The 22,623-nt window shown below is 41.0% G+C and overlaps 1 protein-coding gene across 2 annotated transcripts in view; it reads left to right on the forward strand.

Moving 5' to 3' along the window:
• LOC122565210 (polymeric immunoglobulin receptor-like) overlaps positions 1 to 22,623 on the forward strand; it is a 168,614-nt gene that overhangs the window by 95,228 nt on the left and 50,763 nt on the right. The window contains exons 1-2 of one of the 2 annotated variants that reach the window (XM_087974876.1): positions 12,559 to 12,619; positions 21,846 to 22,229. In XM_087974876.1, coding sequence (XP_087831002.1) covers positions 12,559 to 12,619; positions 21,846 to 22,229 — 445 coding nt within the window. Of the gene's footprint in view, positions 1 to 12,558; positions 12,620 to 21,845; positions 22,230 to 22,623 lie in introns of those variants that run through there. The other variant, XM_087974883.1, reaches the window with a different exon arrangement.

The following is a 22,623-nucleotide window of genomic DNA, read 5'->3' on the forward strand; positions in this document are numbered from 1 at the left end:
AACACTTTTTTTTTCTCTTAGCCAGAAATACCAGGCCCATATTGCAGCTGTTTTATGCTTTTAGCACAGACACAGGAAGCTTGTTATAGTTGTTAGTCGTCCACAGTTGAGTCAGGGAGACAGCCTTTCTCAGGAGCTCCTGGTACACCCAGCCGAGTGCAGCCTTTGATCTGTCCTGGCCCTGCTCAGGGCAGTCAGAGTCAGGATGTTCGCCATGTAAGGACTGAGGAGCCGAATGATCAACAGCACACCCGTTATGTTGACTCATTCTGCCCTATTGTGGGCTATTTTCCTTCTGGAATGAGAGAGAGGCAGGCAAAAATGCTCCAAAGAATTTGGTGCAGCTAGGACTTGGCCAAAAAAAATACAATATACAGCCCAAAGCTTTGGGGCTTTGAGAAGGAAATTGTGGAAAATGTAGAGTTAAAGTGCAAACCACACACTGGCTTCAGTGGCCACAACAGAATTTCTTGTTCTGTTAAGTCTTGCAGTTAGTTTTAAAGGCACTAATATGTATGTGTGTGTATGTGGCGCACGCACGTGCCCACGTGTGCATGTGTCTGCAATGTCAATTCAAACCAGACTCACTGAATTTGCATCTCTCTACACATGGATTAGTGATTATCCTGCCAGAGATCTGTGAACCTCGTTCAGCCCTTAACCACACGATGTGTCTTCAAGATAGAAGGGCCGGACAGCACCTTCCATCTGTCTGGGTAAAAACAATGACTGCAGATGCTGGAAACCAGATTCTGGATTAGTGGTGCTGGAAGAGCACAGCAGTTCAGGCAGCATCCAAGGAGCAGCGAAATCGACGTTTCAGGCTTTTGCATGCGTGCGCCACAGACACACACATACAAATTAGTGCCTTTAAGCCCGAAACGTCGATTTCGCTGCTCCTTGGATGCTGCCTGAACTGCTGTGCTCTTCCAGCACCACTAATCCAGAACCTTCCATCTGTCTCTCCAGTAACTATCCCTTCAGTAATAGAAAGGCATCTGGGTGGCCAGAGAGAAGCAACTGAACTTTTTATCTGGCCCTGTACCGTTCCTGTCCTGGGAGTGTTTGATGAGGAAAGTTTAGAGAAAGCATTCCTTGTATTTTCAGCATTATGTAGCACTGCTGAAGGATTTCACACACTTTGGCACTTGCCAGATACTCCCATATTCACTGAAGTTGGAACAATGAGGATGAATCTCATAGAAACCTATAAAATTCTAAAATGACTTGACATGGTAAATTCAGGAAGGATCTTCCTGGTGTGAAGTCTAGAACTAGGAGTGACAGTCCAGGGATAGCAAGTAGGCTAGATAGACCTGGGATGAGGAGAAATGTCTTCATCCAGGGAGTGGTGAGCCTGTGGAATTCTCTGCCAGAGAAAGCAATGAAGAGCAAAACATTGAATGTTTTGAAGAAGAAGTTAGATATAGTTCTTAGGGTTAAAGGGGTCGCAAGGCATGAAACAAAAGTGGGAACAAGATGCTGAATAGGATGATTATCCATGATCATATCGAATGGTAGAGCAGGCTGCAAGGGGTGACTCACCTATCAATGTTCTTAACTTCTATGTTTCAATGTCTTACATTTTGGTCTCCTCCTTGAATCACACCTCTTTAATTATGCTGATTGTTTTAAATTTCACTTATGAATATTGTTGCTCTTCTACCAGTGGTGTCATCCCAAGATGTGAATTTGAATCTGGACATAATTATTCAACCCAGGTTACAGGAATATTAAGTGTTATTTGCACTTGAAATTCAATTCATTCTCAAAACACCTTGAAACAACTTAAGACTGTCTGAAGATGAAGATCGGGCAGAATCAAACTCTTCCCCATCAACACATGCTGTCAAAACAATTTGGAATAAAACTTACAAAGAAAACCAATGCCTGCCTGCATAATGTTTTTTGAAGGTGTTCATAGGGTACCTTGAAGGATATGCCTTCCCGTTGATGAGTTAATGTGTTTTCCATATTCAAATGAAAATCAAAAATGTGAGAGTAATTTCAACCTCTTCCAGTGTTCTTTGTGGGGTTTTCACCATCATCTATACATCTACAATCATAGCTGTGAGAGAAGTGATTTTACCCGCTAATCAGCATGAGTGAAAAATCTTTAAACACGTTCACACAGTAAAGAGGGTCCGGAGGACGAAAAATATAAATTATATATATATGCGAGGCACTGTGGAAGAATAAAACTGTTTAGTAGGCCAGCATGAAAGATAGAATAGCTAAATGATTAAAATTTAGTAACATAAAGAACAAATTTGTTTAATAACAAAGGTATTTAGCTAAAAGCATAAAGCCGTAACCATTTTAAAGAAGACACTTTGTTGGTCAAGCAGACATCTTGTGGTCATAACAGCGAGTAGAAGTCTTTATGGCTAGAATCCCTGGGAAAAGAACAGATAGCTTGTATGACCTGAAGAAGCTGTGACTGATACGATACTAACTATAAAACTGTAGCTTCATTTATTTCCTATCAACATGGCATTTTGTCAAAACCGCGCTTGTTACTAAAATGAATAAATCATGTATTGACATTCTCATGATTTTGTTATAAAAGACTGTAATTCGGATAACTCTTTGGACGTGTTATCCTATAGCAATTGATGTGTTTGGGTGATGTCTCCCCTTGAATACAAGTAAAATGTCGACAGATATTTTGGAGGTCCCACTGAGATTGCTTGATCTTCGCAGGGAAACAACAGCGGGGAGAGCTGCCAAACTTTCGAGGTGGAACCCTGACCGGGCAAGTGGTGACCCTTGATCGCTTAAGTGGGTTCTGTCCTTGGATAGTGTGGCGCTGCTGCCTGTCTCCATCTGCGAAGGTACTGCAATTAATAAGGCTCATTTCCGTGCTTCATCTGCTATCTCTCACTCGACCAGTCGCACGGACCCGGTCAGATGAGATTTCGTTCTGGAATCAAACCAGGCACGGTTGACATTGATAAGAGTGAGTTACATTAAGTTTTGAAGAATTGATCATTATAAACGTGTGTGCTGGAAGGATCCGTGGCCGTTTAAGAGATATGAAGAGTTAGTGATGAACAGTTGCTGATATTTTGAATAGAGATTATGAAGTGTAACTGATGGTTTGAGAGATTCTTTTTCTTACCCAGGTTGGTGGCTGTCAAACATATACCGACCAATGTTCATTGTTTAACAGTATGATTTTTGAGCCAAATCGGGGGGCTGTCAAACATATACCGAGCCGCTGTTAAGTGTCTTTATTATCATTATCTGGTTGCTTGTTTTCAAATATGACCTTGTTACGTGGACGATTTCAAATACATACTCACAGTGAGTACTCTTGATAAGCCCTGCCAGTGACAAAATCAATACTGAGACTACTGTTTAAAGTTTGGGAGAAGATTTGTAGCTCGGGTGCTCGTTGTTGTGGTTCTATTCGGGAGCTGGGAATTTGTGTTGCAGACGTTTCGTCCCCTGTCTCGGTGATATCCTCAGTGCTTGGGAGCCTCCTGTGAAGCGCTTCTGTGATCTTCCCTCCGCATTTGTAGTGGTTTGAATCTGCCGCTTCCGGTTGTCAGTTCCAGCTGTCCGCTGCAGTGGCCAATATATTGGGTCCAGGTCCATGTGCTTGTTGATTGAATCTGTGGATGAGTGCCATGCCTCTAGGAATTCCCTGGCTGTTCTCTGTTTGGCTGGTCCTATAATAGTAGTGTTGTCCCAGTCAAACTCATGTTGCTTGTCATCTGCGTGTGTGGCTACTACGGATAGCTGGTTGTGTCGTTTCGTTTCATGGCTAGTTGGTGTTCATGGTTGTGGATCATTAGCTGTCTTCCTGTTTGTCCTATGTAGTGTTTGTGCAGTCCTTGCATGGGATTTTGTATACTACGTTGGTTTTGCTCATACTGGGTATCCACTGATTCAATCAAAAAGCACATTGACCTGGACCCAATATACCGACCACTGCAGCAGACAGCTGGAACTGACAACTGGAAGCGGCAGATTCAAACCCTACAAATGCCGGAGGAAAGATCACAGAGGCACTTCACAGGAGGCTCCCAAGCACTGAGGATGTCAGTGAGACAGGGGACGAAACATCTGCAACACAAATTCCCAGCTCAGCGAACAGAACCACAACAGACTACTGTTTGTATGATTTGTTTATTGTATTAGATTTATGAGATCAAAGGATTCATGTAAATATTTTAAATTATATGTTTGATGTTTTTTGTGAGTTTTTTTTGGGGGGGCAAATTTAATTGGGGGATCCCAACAGGGGAAGTTGGGACACTGCTCACACTTGGTTGAGTTAAAACCTTAGAACTCAGTCACTCAGAAAAAAGTTCTCAAACATCCAGACTGAGCCTGAATTAAGAGCTCAGGTGGGCCACATGAAGGCCAGAAGAAGTGGCTGTAGAGACCACTGGTTGGACTGAAAAAAAGGAAATTGAGTGACTGAGAACATTGTAAAACTATTCAGCCAAATTAAGGACAGATTGTTCAAAAATAGGATAGGAGCCAGAGTTAGCAAAATCCCACCTAAAATTACCTCAGGCTATTTCATGTTACAAAAACTGCAGCCAAACATCAATTGACCACTTAGAAAATTGGGTGAAGTGGACTAAAGCTAGCCACCAGTCATTTTCACCTGAAAGCTCCTTTAACTCGGGAAGAATATCCTGTATAGAAGAGTGTCTATTAGATGGAGACTGATTTAGAAGAGACAAGAAACAGGTAAACCAGGCAACGTTTGGAGATTGGAAAAGGGAAGCTGAGAGAAGAAGAGACAAAAGTATTGAAACAGGTTATGCAGGGAAGAAAAAGAAAGAAAAGCCACAGCAAGTTGCAGATAATAGGCAACAAGTGGAAATTCACAAACAGCCTGAAGGATGTAAGCCAAGCGCCTCTCCATCTACACAGGCAGATAAGGAGACTCTAGACCAAGAATTAGACAACTATTATTCCCCACTACCCCTGAGCAAGATCCAAGGGGTGAACAACAGCTGCAATTTCCAGATGTGGTGGTGTTAGGTCACCATTTAGATGCCTCCACCAGCCGCTCTGCTGACAATGCTAGTTTAAAGATAGACTTTAGAAAACATCAACAGGATATACAAAAACAAATGGAAATATATAACTGTAGAAAAGAACAACAAGCTTACAGCCAGGCAAGTGGTCAAACCTGTGCAGTGGCAGCTGTGACACTTACCGACTCTCACCCTGGTATGGTCCCTATGAGATATTTCCCTAATCCTCAGGGAGGACAGCCAGTGTTGGTTCACCGACCCTGGACACCATCCGAGCTTAGAACTAATATTGATAAACTCCCCCACCCTACCATCCTACTCAAGATGACCATCAGTGATTTATGAACTATTGTTCTGTGCCATGAATGAAACAAAAGGGGAATGAAGACCCCTCTCAAAGTACGGCTTAAAGAGGAAAGTCCTCCCTAGGAGTTAACGGCCAGTTTGTCTCTGCAAGAGGCTTGGATCCCCCTCAGTGAAACAATGCAAGATCCATGGACTGTTGGTTTTTAATTGACCCGAAATCCAATTGGCAATATTCGAATTTAAATGTAAGTGTCTAAAAATGGGGAAAAACACTTTTAATGAAAGCCATCATAAAAAAAATCCTGAGGAATCATTTCCACCTAATGCCACATTTAGTTGCAATCACTTAGAACAATTAGACGGTGTCCTAGTCAGAGAGAGAGAGAGAGAGACAGACAGACAGACAGAGAAAGACAGACAGACACACCGACTTTTGGTGCTGTGTTCACTGAACTAAGTGTTAACTCTTTGTGGTCTGGTTTGAATGTTTTTTTTTGTTGGTGGTTGAATGTTTATGTTTTCATTCCTTGGACCTCAAGATCCAGGAATGCTTTGAATTTAGTTTGCATTTTGGGAATCTATGGTGATTTGGAAGTGTGATGTGTGTCTGTATCAGTATGGAAATATATGTTTAATGTAATGTCCTTTTAAGGAACTATCAGTGACTGTGTAATGCAAAATCTGCAACAAAGTGTTGATTTAAAAATTGGATCATAAAGATTGGAAGAAATTTACCTCTCAGAATTGAAAATTAACATGTTTAGAATTTCCTGTTCTGGTGTGAGTGTTCCAATATGAGTGAATCATTAGATTAGATTCCCTACAGTATGGAAACAGGCCCTTCACCCCAACAAGTCCACACCAAAGAGTAACCCACCCAGACCCATTCCCCTACATTTACCCCTGATGAATGTATCTAACACTATGGGCAATTTAGCATGGCCAATTCACCCACACAGACACGGGGAGAATGTGCAAACTCCACACAGTCATTCAAGATGGGAATTGAACCACACTCCCTGGCACTGTGAGGCAGCAGTGAGCCACCATGCCTTTAGTTCTGGATGATAAGATTATAAATGTATTTTTGGTATGAAAGTATCAAAGTAATAGAAAAATTGGAATTTTGGAAATGCATTTCTCTTTGAACAATATCCGGATGATATGTTCTAAAGTCTGAAAAACAAAACTAATACCAACAAGGTAGGCTTTTCTTTGTTAATTATAACACACATTTTCTGAATAGGAGAAAAGAGAGAGAAAGAGGGAGAGATGGTCGACATAATTATGCACAGGAGTTATCACTCCAACCCTTAAACCACTTATTAATTCATTCTGCTTGGGGTAGAATGGATGGTTATTTTTGTTTTCCTGATCGCAACACAGTGATGGATGAGGTATCAGCAATTTGCAGCTGACAACATTGAAGAAATACTGTGAAAAAAATTGTTTGTGACTTTGGGAGTGTAAACAGAATTTTGGTTTTGATCAAATTTGCAGAGATATGTCATAAATGTCAAATATCTAGAATGAGCTATGAAGTAAGTTTAAGATATGTGGGGCATCTTAGAGAAACAACAGACAAAATATAATCTGCCTGAATCAAACAGAAATATTTGACTTCTGTTTTAAAATATTATAAAATAATCTGCCATGGACTACTGATTTCTCCACATCTCTTAAATTAGATAGGTGGTAATAGTTAAATGGCAAAATTGGATGAGGTGACGTAAATATGAATGAAGATTAGTGGCAGAAGAAAACCAAATTAGGATAATGGAATGGAATGGCAATTGACTTTTAACATGTATTTTAGTGAAAAGGAACTTAAGATGAAAGTATTAAATTGATAACTTTCTGTAAGTGATGTTTGTGTCCTTGTCTTTCCTTTTAAGAGTACGGATGTGGTGATGAAGCCACTGCCTGAGACATCTTTACCATCTATTGAGAGATAAGTAAAAACTCATGGGTCAATTGATTGCTCATGTGGGAGACAAGAATGCATGGCATGGTCTTTGGATATGATGGAAGTATGCAAAAGTGAATGTCACCCTGGAGGTAACAAACAAAACACGAGTTTAAAAACATGCATTGAAGAATGGGTGTCAGACATGTACACCGACTTGAAAAATGAATTAGTCTGTGGCTTGTATCGGCACAAAAGCATAGTTCAAATGATAAGACACTGACACTGTTTAGAGAAACAGACTTTAAAACAGCAAAAGTGAGCTGAAGTAAAAGGGCAAAAAAAAATGATGACATGTGAATACCTCAAAAAAGAGAAGTGGGGAATTTTTGAATCCATGCATAATGCTAACAAGCAATCAGTGAGTGAACTTGAGGTTTGATAAGAATTGTTGCAATAGCTTGAGATGGGGAAGTTATTGTATTTTTTTTAATACTAGCACTTCTTATTTTGTTCTTCTTGCTCATTGTATTCAGCAACTGCTGAAGCCTCTCCTTGCATGTTGCATATCAAAGTGCTGTCTCGCTCAGTCCCTTAGCCCTCCCCAACTACACCATTTGGAGGTCTCTGAGCATACTCACAAGATGCTCTGGGCCCCTTACATCTGACATGTTTTTGTTTTGGTGATTTTAAGATTGCTTTTGCATTTTGATTTTGAGTGTTTTAAATCAAAAAGGGAGGAGTTGAGGGATCTGAAATAGTTAATTGTATCTGCTTACAATTGTGTCTGCTTCTATTGAACTTATAACCTGTGTTAACAGGATAATTAATCAAAATTAACAGAAAATGTTTTTTTAAAAAAAGGAATACACTAAGACAGTTGAAATAGATAGTGGTTAGAATGCTAGTTGTTTTGACAGAAACAGAACAATGTGGTTTACAAAAAGTGGCACTTGTGCCCTCATAGGATCAGAACGTCACACTTACATCCCTGACTCCTCTAAAAACATCTAGGAGAATGTGAGGACTGCAGATGCTGGAGACCAGAGTTGAAAAATGTGGTGCTGGAAAAACACAGCAGGCCAGGTAGCATCCGAGGAGCAGGAGAATCGATGTTTCGGGCATAAGCCCTTCTTCAGGAAATTTCCTGAAGAAGGGCTTATGCCTGAAACGTCGATTCTCCTGCTCCTCAGATGCTGCCTGGCCTGCTGTGTTTTTCCAGCACCACACTTTTCTCCTCTAAAAACATCATTAACCTTGCTGATAATATCAGAAAGGAGGCAGTCAAAATCAGGAAGATTGGAGGGGGGAGCTACACAGACACCCAGATGCACCATGGGGACTATTCATCTGGCTTCATTCCCTGTTAGGTATTTGGGGAAGCTCTATTTTACAATGGGCCCTTGGACTCCTTGTTCTGATTTCTTGTTGCAAAACTCTAAGTGTCTCCTTTTCAGGCAGACAGTACTCACCTCTATGATGGTCCAACAGGTTACCCCTTCAGCTCCCCCCATCAGAAGATGAGCAGTTAGTCCTGGAAGAAATGCATTCCATCAGATTTGAATTGGTTGTCCTTTATGGACAAAAGGGGTTAATGTGGAAGAATAAAACAGCTTACTCGGCCAGCATGAAAGATAAAATAGCTAAATGATTAAAATTTTGCAACATAAAGGATAAAAATGTATTATCACAAACAATAAAGGCATTCAACTAAAAGCATAAAGCAGTAATAATTTTAAAGCAGACAGTTTGTTGAGTCAAGCAGATATTTTGTGGTCATAATTAATCCATGAGCCTTAGCGAGCATAGGCCTATTTGGCTAGCATCTTTGAGAAAGAACAGACAGCTTCTGTGACCTGAAGAAGCTTGGATTTTTAAGACAGTAGGAGAAAGGTATAAAGGGTACGTCAGAAATAGGTAGTTTACACGGAGAGTTGCCAGCAGTGGTTGTGGAAGCAGAGTCCTGAGGAATATTTACGTGACTGCTGGACATGCAAATGGACAGCAGTGAACTGAGGGGTATGTACATTAGGTTATTTTATATTACATTAGAATTAATCCTCAGCACAGCATCGTGGGCTGAAGGGCCTGTTCTGTGCTGTACTTTTCTATGTTCTATGCTCTATCCGATACTAAGTGTAAATTTCCCATAAGCATGGTATTATATTATAACTGCACTTGTTACTAAAATGAATAAATCGTGTATAGACTTTCCCATGATTTTGTTAGAAAAGTAGTTCAGATAACTCTTTGGAGAAGTTATCCTACAACAATTGATGTATATAGGTCATAGAACATAGAACATAGAACATCACAGCGTAATACAGGCCTTTTGGCCCTCGATATTGTGCTGACCTGTGAAACCAATCTGAAGCCTAACCTATACTATTCCATTCTCGTCCATATGACTATCCAATGACAATTTAAATGCCCTTAAAGTTGGCGAGTCCACTACTGTTGCAACAGTGCATTCCACGTCCCTACTACGCCATGAGTAAATAAACTAGCATGATGGTCATGCTATCCATCACCATCCGAAGAAAAACTGTCTCACAGTCCAACCAATCTAAACCTCTGATTACCTTATATGTCTCAATTAAGTCACCTCTCAACCTTCTTCTCTCTAACGAAAACAGCCTCAAGTCCCTCAGTCTTTCCTCATAAGACTATCCCTCCAGACCAGGCAACCTCCTAGTAAATCTCCTCTGAACCCTTTCCAAAGCTTCCACACCCTTCCTATAATGCAGTGGCCAGAACTGTATGCAATATTCCAAATGTGACTGCACCAGAGTTTTGTACAGCTGTCGCATGACCTCATGGTTCCAAAACTCAATCCCTCGACCGATAAAATCTAACAGACTTTATGCCTTCTTAACAACCCTATCAACCTGGGTGGCAACTTTCAAGGATCTATGTATCTGGACACTGAGATCTCTCTGCTCATTTACACTACTAAGAATCTTTCTGTTAGTCCCAGTACTCTGCATTCCTGTTACTCCTTCCAAAGTGAATCACCTCACACTTTTTGGCATTAACCTCTCAACCCAGCTCTGCAGCTTATCTATGTTTCTCTGTAACCTACAACATCCTTTGTCACTATCCACAATTCAACCGAACTAAGAGTCAGCCGCAAATTTACTAACCCATCCTTCTATGCCCTCATCCACGTCATTTATAAAATGACCAACAGTGGACCCAAAACAGATCCTTTCAGTAACCCATCTGAAACTGAACTCCATGATAAATATTTCCCATGAACCATCACCCTCTGTCTTCTTTCAGCTAGCCAATTTCTGATCCAAACCATGAAATCACACTCAATTCCATGCTTCTGTATTTTCTGCAATAGCCTATCTTGGGGAACATTATCAAACACCTTACTGACATCTGTATACACCACATAACCTGCTTTACTCTCATCCACCTGTTTGGTCACCTTCGCAAAGAACTCAATAAGGTTTGTGAGGCACGACCTACCCTTCACAAGACCATGCTGACTATCCCTAATCAACTTATTCCTTTCTGGATGATTATAAATCCAACCTTATATAACCCTTTCCAACACTTTACTTACAACTGAAGTCAGGCTCACTGATCTATAATTTCCAGGATTGTCTCTACTCCCCCTCTTGGATAAGGGAACAACATTTGCTATCGTCCAGTCTTCTGGTGCTATTCCTGTAGACAATGACGACATAAAGATCAAAGCAAATGGCTTGGCAATCTCCTCCCTGGCTTCCCAGAGAATCCTAGGATAAATCCCATCTGGCCCAGGGGATTTATCTATTTTTGCACTTTCCGGAATTACAAACAACTCCTTATGCACCTCAATCACATCTAGTCTAATAGCCAGTATCTCAGCATTCACCTTGATCACGGTGGTTTTTTCTAGTGTGAATACTGATGAAAGGTATTCATTTAGCACTTGCCCTATTTCCTCTGATGCACAACTTCCCACAATTGTGCTTGATTGGACCTCATCCTACTCTTGTCATGCTTTTATTCTTGATATACCTACAGAAAGCCTTAGGTTTTCCTATTCACCAATGACTTCTCATGTACCCTCCTGGCTCTTCTTGCTCTCTCTTTAGGTCATTCCTGACTAGCTTATAACTCTCAAACATCCTAACCGAGCCATCACACCTCATCTTAACATAAGCCTTCTTCCTCTTGGCAAGAGATTCAACTTCCTTAATAAACCACGGCTCCTGAGCTAGACAACTTCTGCCCTACCTAACGGGTACATACTTATCAAGGACCCTCAGTAGCTAGTCCTTGAATAAGTTCCATATTTCAACTGTGCCCATCCCCTGCAGTTTCCTTTCCCAGCTTATGCACCCTAAATCTTGCCTAATCGCATTGTAATTGCCTTTCCCCTAGGTATAACTTTTGCTCTGTGGTATATACCTATCCCTTTCCACCACTAAGGTAAACATAACTGAATTATGGTCACTATCACAAAAATGCTCACCTACCTCCAAATTTATCACCTGGCCAGGTTCATTACCCATTACCAAATCTAATGTGGCCTCACCCCTTGTTGGCCTGTCTCCATACTGTGTCAGGAATTTCCTGCACACATTGATCTCTCCCCTGGTGTACAAGTAAAATAAAAGACTGGTTTTTGGACAAGAAAATCATTTGTCTGAGCCTTGTTTCAGGTTGGTAAACCATTGACAGCGTGGTGGCTTGTTGGTTCGTACTATTGCCTCATTGCTCTGGATTCCAGCCTCGGGTGACTGTGTGCAGTTTGCACATTATCCAAGTGAGTGCATGGGTTTATTTCAGATACTCTGGTCTCCTCCCACAATCCAAAGATGTGCAGGTTAGATGAATTAGCCATGGGAGATTCAGAGTTTCCAGAATTGGATAAATGGGGTGAGTCTGGGCGGGATGCTCTCTGGAGGGTGGATTGGACTCGATGGACCAAATGGTCTGCTTCTGCACTGCAGGGATTTCCATGATTTCCAGTGTAGCTTTACTCCAAACCCATGCTGTCCCAATCCTAGGAATGTTTGATGGGGAGCAGTGTAGAGAGAGATTTTCTTTGTGTCTAACCCTGTCCTGCCATAAATCTCAGACTGTTTGAGGTTGACATTGAGGATTTTGAAGATTGTATTGGAAGTTTATACAATATCTCCTTTTCTTAAACATTTCTGTGGTTGCTGCCTCAGTTTCACGCAGTTATGTCATCCTCTCAGCTGCTACTGACCATACACAGACTTCCCATTTCTGGTTCTGATCAACATTTCTTCGGTAGTGCACAGGAACCCAAGTAACTTCTGTATTTTTCAGTAAAAGACAAGAGTAAGTGAGTGAGGAGAATGAAACACTGAAGTATTGAAGATGAAGTCTCTCTATGTTTGTCTTTCTGCAGTCCTCCTGTCAGTCTCGGTGCGGGGTCGCAGTAAGTACTTTCGAATGCTGACCTTTCATATCCATTTTTTCAAACATGTAATTGCCTCCTCTGTGATTAACCATCTGCTATCTGGTATTAGTTCCCAAACCTGTTACGATATGCATTTTCCTTCACTGTTGTTTCTTCATCAGGGAGAAATCATTTGCTTTACAAAAAATGAAAGCAGGATACCATCGCTTACCTGATGCTGCCAAAGCATTTCCATCAGAATTACAAAGTGGCACAGAGTCCACAGAAACTCAGGTGACTTTCCAGAGAGTGAGGGGACGTGCAGAATACTACAGGCACAATCAGGTTTCAGAAAGATGCTGGTGCAAAACTTACAAAGTAACAATGATGGAACTAAAGGCATTTGTCTTTATTTCTCAAAAACAATTCTGCAAATACAGAAAACAGGAAGGCAAAATTTGCCACTTGATGTAACCAAACCCTGTTGTTGGCTGACCATTGAAATTTACTGAATGATGTGAAGTTGCAACATTTCTATGGTAGATACAAACTGAACTCAGCATAGAAAGTTACATCTTGTGTATTTCATCTTCAATGCTTTTTTTATCAATATGAAGAGTATTAATTACTGCCAATCAATCAGTAATTAACTATTCCTAGTCTGAAGATCCATTCCTTCAAGGTTTCATTGTAAATTCATGGACTTTTGAACACTTAGAGCATAGACAGAGGCTGTTTGGACCATCATGTCTGTCTCAGACAACAAAGATCTGACTATACTTCTTCCATATTGTAGCTCTTGATCCATATGCCTTCTTACCAACTTACTGAGGGCTTTAAACTAATTATTGGGGCAATGTTGGAGGCAAGAGGTGGGATTCAATTGGAGGGAGGTTTAAAAAATCAAAAAGAAATTAGAAAGCAGAGGTGTGGGCTATTGAAGAAGCAAATGGAAACTCAAATGAACACCTAAATACTTCTTTCTAACTCAAGCACCCTTTCAAGTAGTGAGTACAGACTTTTATCACCCTCGATGTGAAATCATATCTTCTCAATTCTCCTCTTATTCTCTATCTCTGACCTTAAATCTGTATTCACTGGTTACTGACCTCTTCACATGAAAAAAACACCTTCTGGCTTTGGGACTCATGATTGTAAGCTGGCCCGTCTCTCCACAATCCTCCAAAACATTTTCAACCTTGGAGCAGTTAATCTCATTGCTCCTCACCAGAAATTCCCTGAATCCTGAGGACAACATGGGTTTGGTCTTGTCACCTTCCATGGCTTCTTTGGTTTTATCATTCATTCATAGAATGCAGTTGTTACTAGCCAGGTTAGCATTCATTGTCCATCCCTAAATGGCCAGAGGGCAATTCAGAGTCACTCATTGCTGTGCATCTGGAGTCACATGTGAATCAACCACATAGGAATAACTATTTTTTTTCCCTGAGAGGTTATGGTCATCATGAGACTTTTAATTCCTGTTTTTTTTTTAATGAAACTCCTTTTGTGCACTTTGAACATCATTCCCTGAAACATATCCTAAATGTCTAGATTTATAGCCACCTAATAATACCACTCTCTATTGCTTCCACATTATCAGCAGTTACTTGTTTTGAGTCTTAACGTTTCAGTACTATTGCTGACCACTAACCTTGTTCATGTCTTTCTTCACTGTTTCAATAGGTGTTTTTTGTAGCATTAATCTTCCCTCTTGGCATCTCTTTGTGAACCACTCTGATCTGGTATAATTCATGGCATCTTTTTTTGCAGCTTCTCCAGTCTTTGTGTTCAGCTGCCTCTGGCTTAGTACTGTTACTTATTGGGATGTAAGGTAGGGAGGCTTGGTGGGTTGTCATGGAGAACCAGTATTATGGATTTGGTGAGTTAAGTGACATTGACGTTGAGCTTTATTTGATTCTATACTGTTCAATGTGTAGGACATTGGGGATCCAATGGGGAGTGTCCCTGCTTTGAAAAGCTCTGAACATAGAACATAGAACAAAACAGCATAGAACAGGCCCTTTGGCCCACGATGTTGTGCCGAACATTTGTCCTGGCTTAAGCACCTATCCATGTACCTATCCAATTGCCGCTTAAAGGTCACCAATGATTCTGACTCTGCCACTCCCACAGGCAGTGCATTCCATGCCCCCACCACTCTCTGGGTAAAGAACCTACCCCTGACATCCCCCCCTATACCTTCCACCCTTCACCTTAAATTTATGTCCCCTTGTAACACTCTGTTGTACCCAGGGAAAAAGTCTCTGACTGTCTACTCTATCTATTCCCCTGATCATCTTATAAACCTCTATCAAGTCACCCCTCATCCTTGCCGTTCCAATGAGAAAAGGCGTAGCACTCTCAACCTAGCCTCATACGACCTATTCTCCATTCCAGGAAACATCCTGGTAAATCTCCTCTGCACCTTCTCCAAAGCTTTCACATCTTTCCTAAAATGAGGCAACCTGAACTGCACAAAGTACTCCAAATGTGGCCTTATCAAGGTCCTGTACAGCTGCAACATTACCTCACGACTCTTGAATTCAATCCCTCTGCTAATGAATGCTAATACACCATAGGCCTTCTTACAAGCTCTATCCACCTGAGTGGCAACTTCCAAAGATCTATGAACATAGACCCCAAGATCCCTCTGCTCCTCCACCTTACTAAGAACCCTACCGTTAACCCTGTATTCCACATTCTTATTTGTCCTTCCAAAATGGACAACCTCACACTTGACATGGTTAAACTCCATCTGCCACTCCTCAGCCCAGCTCTGCATCATATCGAAGTCCCTTTGCAGCCGACAACAGCCCTCCTTACTATCCACAACTCCACCAATCTTCGTATCGTCTGCAAATTTACTGACCCACCTTTCAACTCCCTCTCCCAAGTCATTTACAAAAATTACAAACAGCAGAGGACCCAGAACTGATCCCTGCGAAACTCCACTTGTAACTGGGCTCCAGGCTGAATATTTACCATCTACCACCACTCTCTGACTTCGACCAGTTAGCCAGTTCTCTATCCAACTGGCCAAACTTCCCACTATCCCATGCCTCCTAACTTTCCGCATAAGCCTACCTTGGGGAACCTTATCAAACCTCTGGGTTCAAGTCACATCAGGTTTGTCCTTCAATCTGTTCAGAGCCCTAACAGATGTTGTCATCATTAATGGACCCAACTTCACTAGATGACCCTATAACGGAAGTTGGGGAGTCAATTATACCACTTCATTACATAAGAAATGTTGTGATAACATAATCTTTTAGTGGATGCATCTTAAACTGCTGCCAATCATTAAATACTTCATCAGGATACAATGGGTTAATCCCATGATTTGTTAGACAGTCTGAAGCAGCAGAAAAGAAGTCAGATTTACAATAAAATAGCTCCTAGGAAATCAAAATATTCCCTTCAAATAAAACACATATCATTGTTTCATCAATCCTGTGTGTATCTGATATTTTTGCATTGAAGAGAAGAACATAACAAAGGGATAATCTGACAGAGATATTTCAAAGGTGCAATCTTTTGCTAGAGTGGACACACACAATATTTCCTCTTGTGGTGAAATGCACAACTGGAGAAATCAAAATAATGAGAGGTCATTAAATCATGGGGTTCAGAATGGATCTGGCCTAAAGGAAGGCTGAGAGAAGATTTTATTGAGATTTTTAAAATCATGAATGATCAGAATTGTGTAGATAGAGACCATACCCACTCATGAAAGATCAGGATAGTATAGATAGAGAGAGGCCGTACCCACTCATGAAGGGTCAGGATAGTGTAGATAGAGAGAGACTGTACCCACTCATGAGGAGATCAAGAATCAGAGGGCATAGTGTGATGGCAGTTTATAAAATATTATTATTCATTCAGAACTTGGATTCAAATGTGGAGGGAAAATAGATTTTAATTTTCATTTCTGTGAAAGTGATTATTTTTTTAAAGAAGAGGTCAGAAAGTGATCTGGAACAGTGAAGTAAAGACAACCTTCCTGAGGAAGTATGTCCATGTAGCTAAGTGATCTGGGGAGTTAATTGATGAATATTTACAAATTTGAGTTTTATGGTCTGTCGGAACAGATCATTAAGTACCACTAGTAGATTGAGTTCAGAAGAATAGAAGTCAAACCAGCAGAAGTACATTTTTTAAAAGAACTTGTAGAAGTATCCAGGTTTATAGTTGGAAAGCAATCTCCAGACCATCAGAGCTGAAAATTAGTCTGAAGCAATTTCAGTACTCCAAGCAGAAAGGCTAGAAAGAGTCACCGAATTAATTTATGTTAACATGTTTCACAGAGTGACAGAGATAATCCTATCTGGTGAATGTACAGAATGTGAATTGAGTAAGCCATCCTTAAGTGAAGCATACTGTAGTCCTCATCATCTGTATTACCTTCATCCATGTAGATAGTCACCTCTCTGAAAATTCAATTGAGTCCAATTCAATCCAATTCCTTTACCAAGCCATGCTAATTATCGTGGATTAATCCTTGCTTCTCCAAGCAGTGATCCATTCTGTCCCTCAGATTAGTTCCCAATAATTTCTGGTTTATGACTACCACCTTTCCTGAATAATGGTACCACCTTAGCTGCCTTCAGTGCTCTGGCACCCCTCCTGTGGCCAGAGAGGATTTGAAAATTAATATCAGAGCCATTGCATTCTCTTCCCTTGCCCCAGGCACAGCCTGGGATACATCTCACCTGAGCCTGGGTATTAGCCCCTTTCAAGACTGATAAAACTGCTACTTTTTGCACCTTCTACAGGCTATATTGTTCATATTTACCACAGACTCTTCCCTGATTTTTGTACCTGCATTGTGCTTCTCTCTATAGTGAATACAGATGTAAAATATCCATTTGAGACATTGTCGACAACTTTATCTCCATCCATGGACTGCCTATTTGATCCTCATGTGGCTATTCCTTCCCTGATTATTCTCTTGCCCCAATATACATATAATATTCCCTCTGATTTTCCTTAATATTATCAAACAGTGTTTTATCCTGTCCCAATTTGCTCTCCTAAATTCTTCTGTAAGCGACCTTCTGTACTTTCTATACCCTGAGGCCATCCGGTGTTTTCAGAGCTCAGTCCCTCCCAATAGCTTCCTTCTTTTCATTTTTCCAATCCTGTGCATCCAGAATCTCTTGACTTGTTGGTCCTACCCATCATCTTCACCTTAAAGAGACATGTTGGCCCTAGACTCACCTTATGAATGTCTCTCTCTGCTCTGACATGGATTTTCCTGCAGATAGCTGCTTCCAATCTATCTCAGCCAGATCCTGTCTTATTAAAATCAGCCTTCTCCTCAATCAGAACTTTGTCCTGATCACTAATTACCTGAAATCTACCTAAATCATAGTCACTGTCATTGAAATGCTCCTCAGTGACACATCAATGATCCTCAGGCTAGAATTCAATCCAGCATCACCCCTATCATGTTGAAATTTCCGCTCAAAATCTCTCATGGACATATTTTAAGAATTCTGGCTGCTCTAAGCTTTCACTCTTTGTCAATCCAATTGAATGTGGGGGAAGATGATATCTGTTATTACCTTGTTACTTTTATAGTTCTCCAGGATTTGCCAACATATCTATCTTTCTACCTTTCCCTGACTGTTTAGGAGTCTATAATACATCCGCAGCAAATGGATTGTCCCTGTTTTATAGGTATAGTGACATAGAGTCATACAGCACGAAACAGCTTTTGGTCCATCCCGTCCACGCTGACCAAAATTCCCAAATAGAACTATTCCCATTTGTGTGCATTTGCACCATATCCTTCCAAACTCTTCCTATTCCTGTACACATCCAAATGTCTTTTAAACCTTGTAACTATATCTGCATCCAGCACTTCCTCGGGCAGTTCATTCCACATACAAACCACCCTCTGTGTGAAAATATTTCCACCTAGGTCTCTTCTAAATCTTTTTCCTCTTGCCTAAAAAATATACATCCTACTTTGGAACTCCCACTCCCAAAGGAAAAGACCTTTACTATTCTCTTTATCTATACCCCTCATGATGGTATAAACCTCGTGAACGATCACCTTGATGGGAATATACTATAGACCCTCCCAAAAGTTAGAGGGAAATTGAGGAACAAATTTGCAGAGAGATCACAGATAAATGTAGGAACTATAGAGTTCTAATATCAGGAGATTTAAACTTTCCAAACATAGACTGGGACTGCCAAAATATTATACATTTGGATAATGAGAAATTTGTATTTTCAATACATAGAGGTAACTACTGGAGAAGAAATAAACATGACTTTCTCTTGGGAAATAAGGCAGGGCAAATGACTGAAGTGTTAATAGAGGAGCACTTTGGGGCCAGTGACCATAATTCTATTACTTTTTAAACAGTTATGGAAAAGGATAAGACCATAAGACATAGGAGCGGAAGTAAGGCCATTTGGCCCATCGAGTCCACTCCGCCATTCAATCATGGCTGATGGGCATTTCAACTCCACTTACCCGCATTCTCCCCATAGCCCTTAATTCCTTGTGACATCAAGAATTTATCAATTTCTGCCTTGAAGACATTTAGCATCCCAGCCTCCACTGCACTCTGTGGCAATGAATTCCACAGGTCCACCACTCTCTGGCTGAAGAAATGTCTCCGCATTTCTGTTCTGAATTTACCCCCTCTAATTCTAAGGCTGTGTCCACGGGTCCTAGACTCCTCACCTAACGGAAACAATTTCCAAGCCATGTATTATCTTGTAAGTTTCTATTAGATCTCCCCTTAATCTTCTAAACTCCAATGAATACAATCCCAGAATCCTCAGCCATTCCTCGTATGTTAGACCTACCATTCCAGGGATCATCCATGTGAATCTCCGCTGGACACGCTCCAGTGCCAGTATGTCCTTACTGAGGTGTGGGGAGCAAAACTGGACAGAGTACTCCAAATGGGGCCTAACCAGAGCTTTATAAAGTCTCAGTAGCACAACAGTGCTTTTATATTCCAACCCTCTTGATATGGCTTATATAAAAGTTAAATTTCTTAATTGAAGTAAAACAAATTTTGTGATATGAGACAGGAACTTTCAAAAGTTGATTGGAGTCAACTATTCACATATAACTGGATGACTGGCATTTGAAGCATTTGAAATATGAAATAATGAAAGTTCAAAGGTGCTATTTTTGTTAGAGCGAAGGATAAGACTAGTAAGAGTAGGAAACAATAGATGAATAAAGATATTGAGGTTCTTGTCAAGAATAAGAAGGAGTCGTATATTAGGTATTGACAAGTGGGATCAAATAAATCTCTTGAAGAGTATAAGGGATGTAGCAGTAGTTTATGGGGTAAATCAGGAGGGCAAAAAGGGGATATGAGGTAACTTTGGCAGGTAAGTTTAAGGATAATCCAAAGAGATTCTATAAGGTTATTAAGAGCCAGATAGCAACTAAAGAAGGAATAGGGCCTCTTCAAGATCAATGATGACACCCACTTGCAGAACCACAGGAGATGGAAGAGATATACTAAACAAATATTTTGCACCAGTTTTTACTGTGGCGGAAGAAATGGAGGCCAGGGAACTCAGGGGAAATAGATATTGATGTCTTCAAAACAGTCCATTTTACAGAAGAGAAAGTGTTGGAGGTATTAACAAGCATAAAAATGGATAGATCCCAGGAATCTGATCAAGTGTATCCCAGGACATGGTGGGAAGTTAGGAAAGAAATTGTGGAGCACTTAGCAGAGATATTTTTATCATCCACAGCCATGGGTGAAGTGCAGGAGGAATGGAGGATGGCTAATGTTGTGCCTTTATTTAAGGCTACAAGGAGATGCCTGGGAACTACTCACCTTTGAGTCTGACATCAGTAGTAGATAAGTTGTTAGAGGGAATTCTGAGAGATAAGACTTACATGCATTTGGAGAGGCAATGACTGATTAGGGATAGTCACCGTGGCTTTGTGCATGGGAAATCATGTCTCACAAACTTGATTGATGTTAAAAATCACACAACACCAGGTTATAGTCCAACAGGTTTAATTGGAAGCACTAGCTTTCGGAGCGACGCTCCTTCATCAGGTGATTGTCAGGTGACAATCACCTGATGAAGGAGCGTCGCTCCGAAAGCTAGTGTGCTTCCAATTAAACCTGTTGGACTATAACCTGGTGTTGTGTGATTTTTAACTTTGTACACCCCAGTCCAACACCGGCATCTCCAAATCAAAACTTGATTGAGGGTTTTGAGGATATAACCAAAAAGACCAATGAAGGCAGAGGGGGAGATATTGTTTACATGGATTTTAGTAAAGCCATTGTCCAAGGTTCCATATGGTGGACCAATGAATAAAGTTAGATCATGTGGGATTCAGGGAAGGAAGGCCAATTGGATACAAAATTGACTTGACGGTTGGAGACAGGGGTGGTATTGGAGGAGTTTGTTTTTACAATGTACCATGTAGCCTCACTTGAGAATGATTTCAAGATATCATCCATCTCATTACAGCAATGGACTCTTTGAATAATGTTGCAACATCACCTCTTCTTCTTCATTCCACCACCCTTACACATCTAATCTGCAATCAGTTAGCTCAGTTGGCTGGATAGTTAGTTTGTGATGTAGAGTGATGCCAACAATGCAGGTTTAATTCCCATACTGTCTGAGGGGACTATGAAGGTCCCACCTTCTCAACCGTGCCCCTTGCCTGAGGCATAGTGACCCTCAGCTTAAATCATCACCAATCATGTTTCTCTAATAAGACAGAGGTTTTCTGGTGAATTTACTTTTTTACTTCAGTTCTCCTTCTTTATTTCTATATGTATTTCCATCTGCTTTACCTCCACTGCATACTCCATCCCCCTGCTACTACTGATGAATGAGCCAGGTTGCTAAAATCTGGCTCAGTAATAGAGTAGAAAGTGATGAGAAACAGAAAAGGTTCTGTAGGGAGTGCCCTGAAATCTGCTCTTTCGATAACCCTTGGTGTCCTCAAACAATGAAAAGTTCAAACAACTCACAGACACCAAACTCTCTCTTCAACCAACAGCAACAAACACTCACAATCTAATCTCAGGATGTTTACAAACCACCTGAAGCCCATGTTGTACTCCAGTCTGTAGCTTATTCAACACTGTCTGAAGTCCGTCCAGAAACCACAACTGTATGATGTTATATCTATAATAACAGTTTCAGTGCTTTACTTCACTGTTTGGTGTCAGTCCTGTTTCATATTCTGTCTCTCTCTCTCTCTCCCCCCCCACCACCCCCCCCCCCCCCCCCACCCTCACAGCATATTCTGATAAAGGTTGGTCAATGACAGTCAAGAACGACGTGAGGGCTGAAGAAGGAAGAACCGCTGTCTTACCCTGCAGCTTCACCCACCCTGACACTCATCTCACACTCACTGGCTCCATTATATGGATGAATTATAGAATGCATGTTATCTTTAATTGTACATATTCTGGGCCAGACCATTCCCAGGGTGAACTGTGTGAGAATGTGATACAGCAGGACGGTGGGAATCGATTCAGATTCGTGGGGAACCTCACCAACAAAGATGCCTCAATAATGATAGAGGGAGTGAGATGGGATGATGCCAATTCCTACTTGTGTTTTGTGATGCTCAATATCGGCAGTTTTGGAATTCAGACAGGAACATATCTGGAAGTGACAGGTAAGGATCGATGTTCAAATGGTGTCACTGACCTGATAATTCATTGGGAATAGGCTCTACCTGGTCCAGGAGCTCTCAGCTTGGCTCTTTATCCAGGGCTTTTTCAGTAGGTCTGAGGCAGAAGGCAGTAATATGAAGCTAGAATTTATAGACCATTCCATCATCATTTCTGCAACGTCCCACAGTCTCTAACACACTCAGTCATTTGCCGTGTTCAAACTAGGAATAGATAAGAGAGAAAACATCACTGAGGATTCAAACTCCAACATCCCTACCAATGAGAACCCTGCTCTATCAGCATTGGTTGAGGAAAAGAAGAACCAGTATTGACTGGGACTCTCTTAGAGGAAGAGACTTAGACAGGGCAGAATTTGTTAAGTGCATTCAAGAGGGT

The sequence above is a fragment of the Chiloscyllium plagiosum genome, unplaced genomic scaffold (assembly GCF_037043375.1).
Source record: "Chiloscyllium plagiosum isolate Xiang-an unplaced genomic scaffold, Cpla_swu_hap1 HiC_scaffold_2, whole genome shotgun sequence".
NCBI lineage: Eukaryota > Metazoa > Chordata > Chondrichthyes > Orectolobiformes > Hemiscylliidae > Chiloscyllium > Chiloscyllium plagiosum.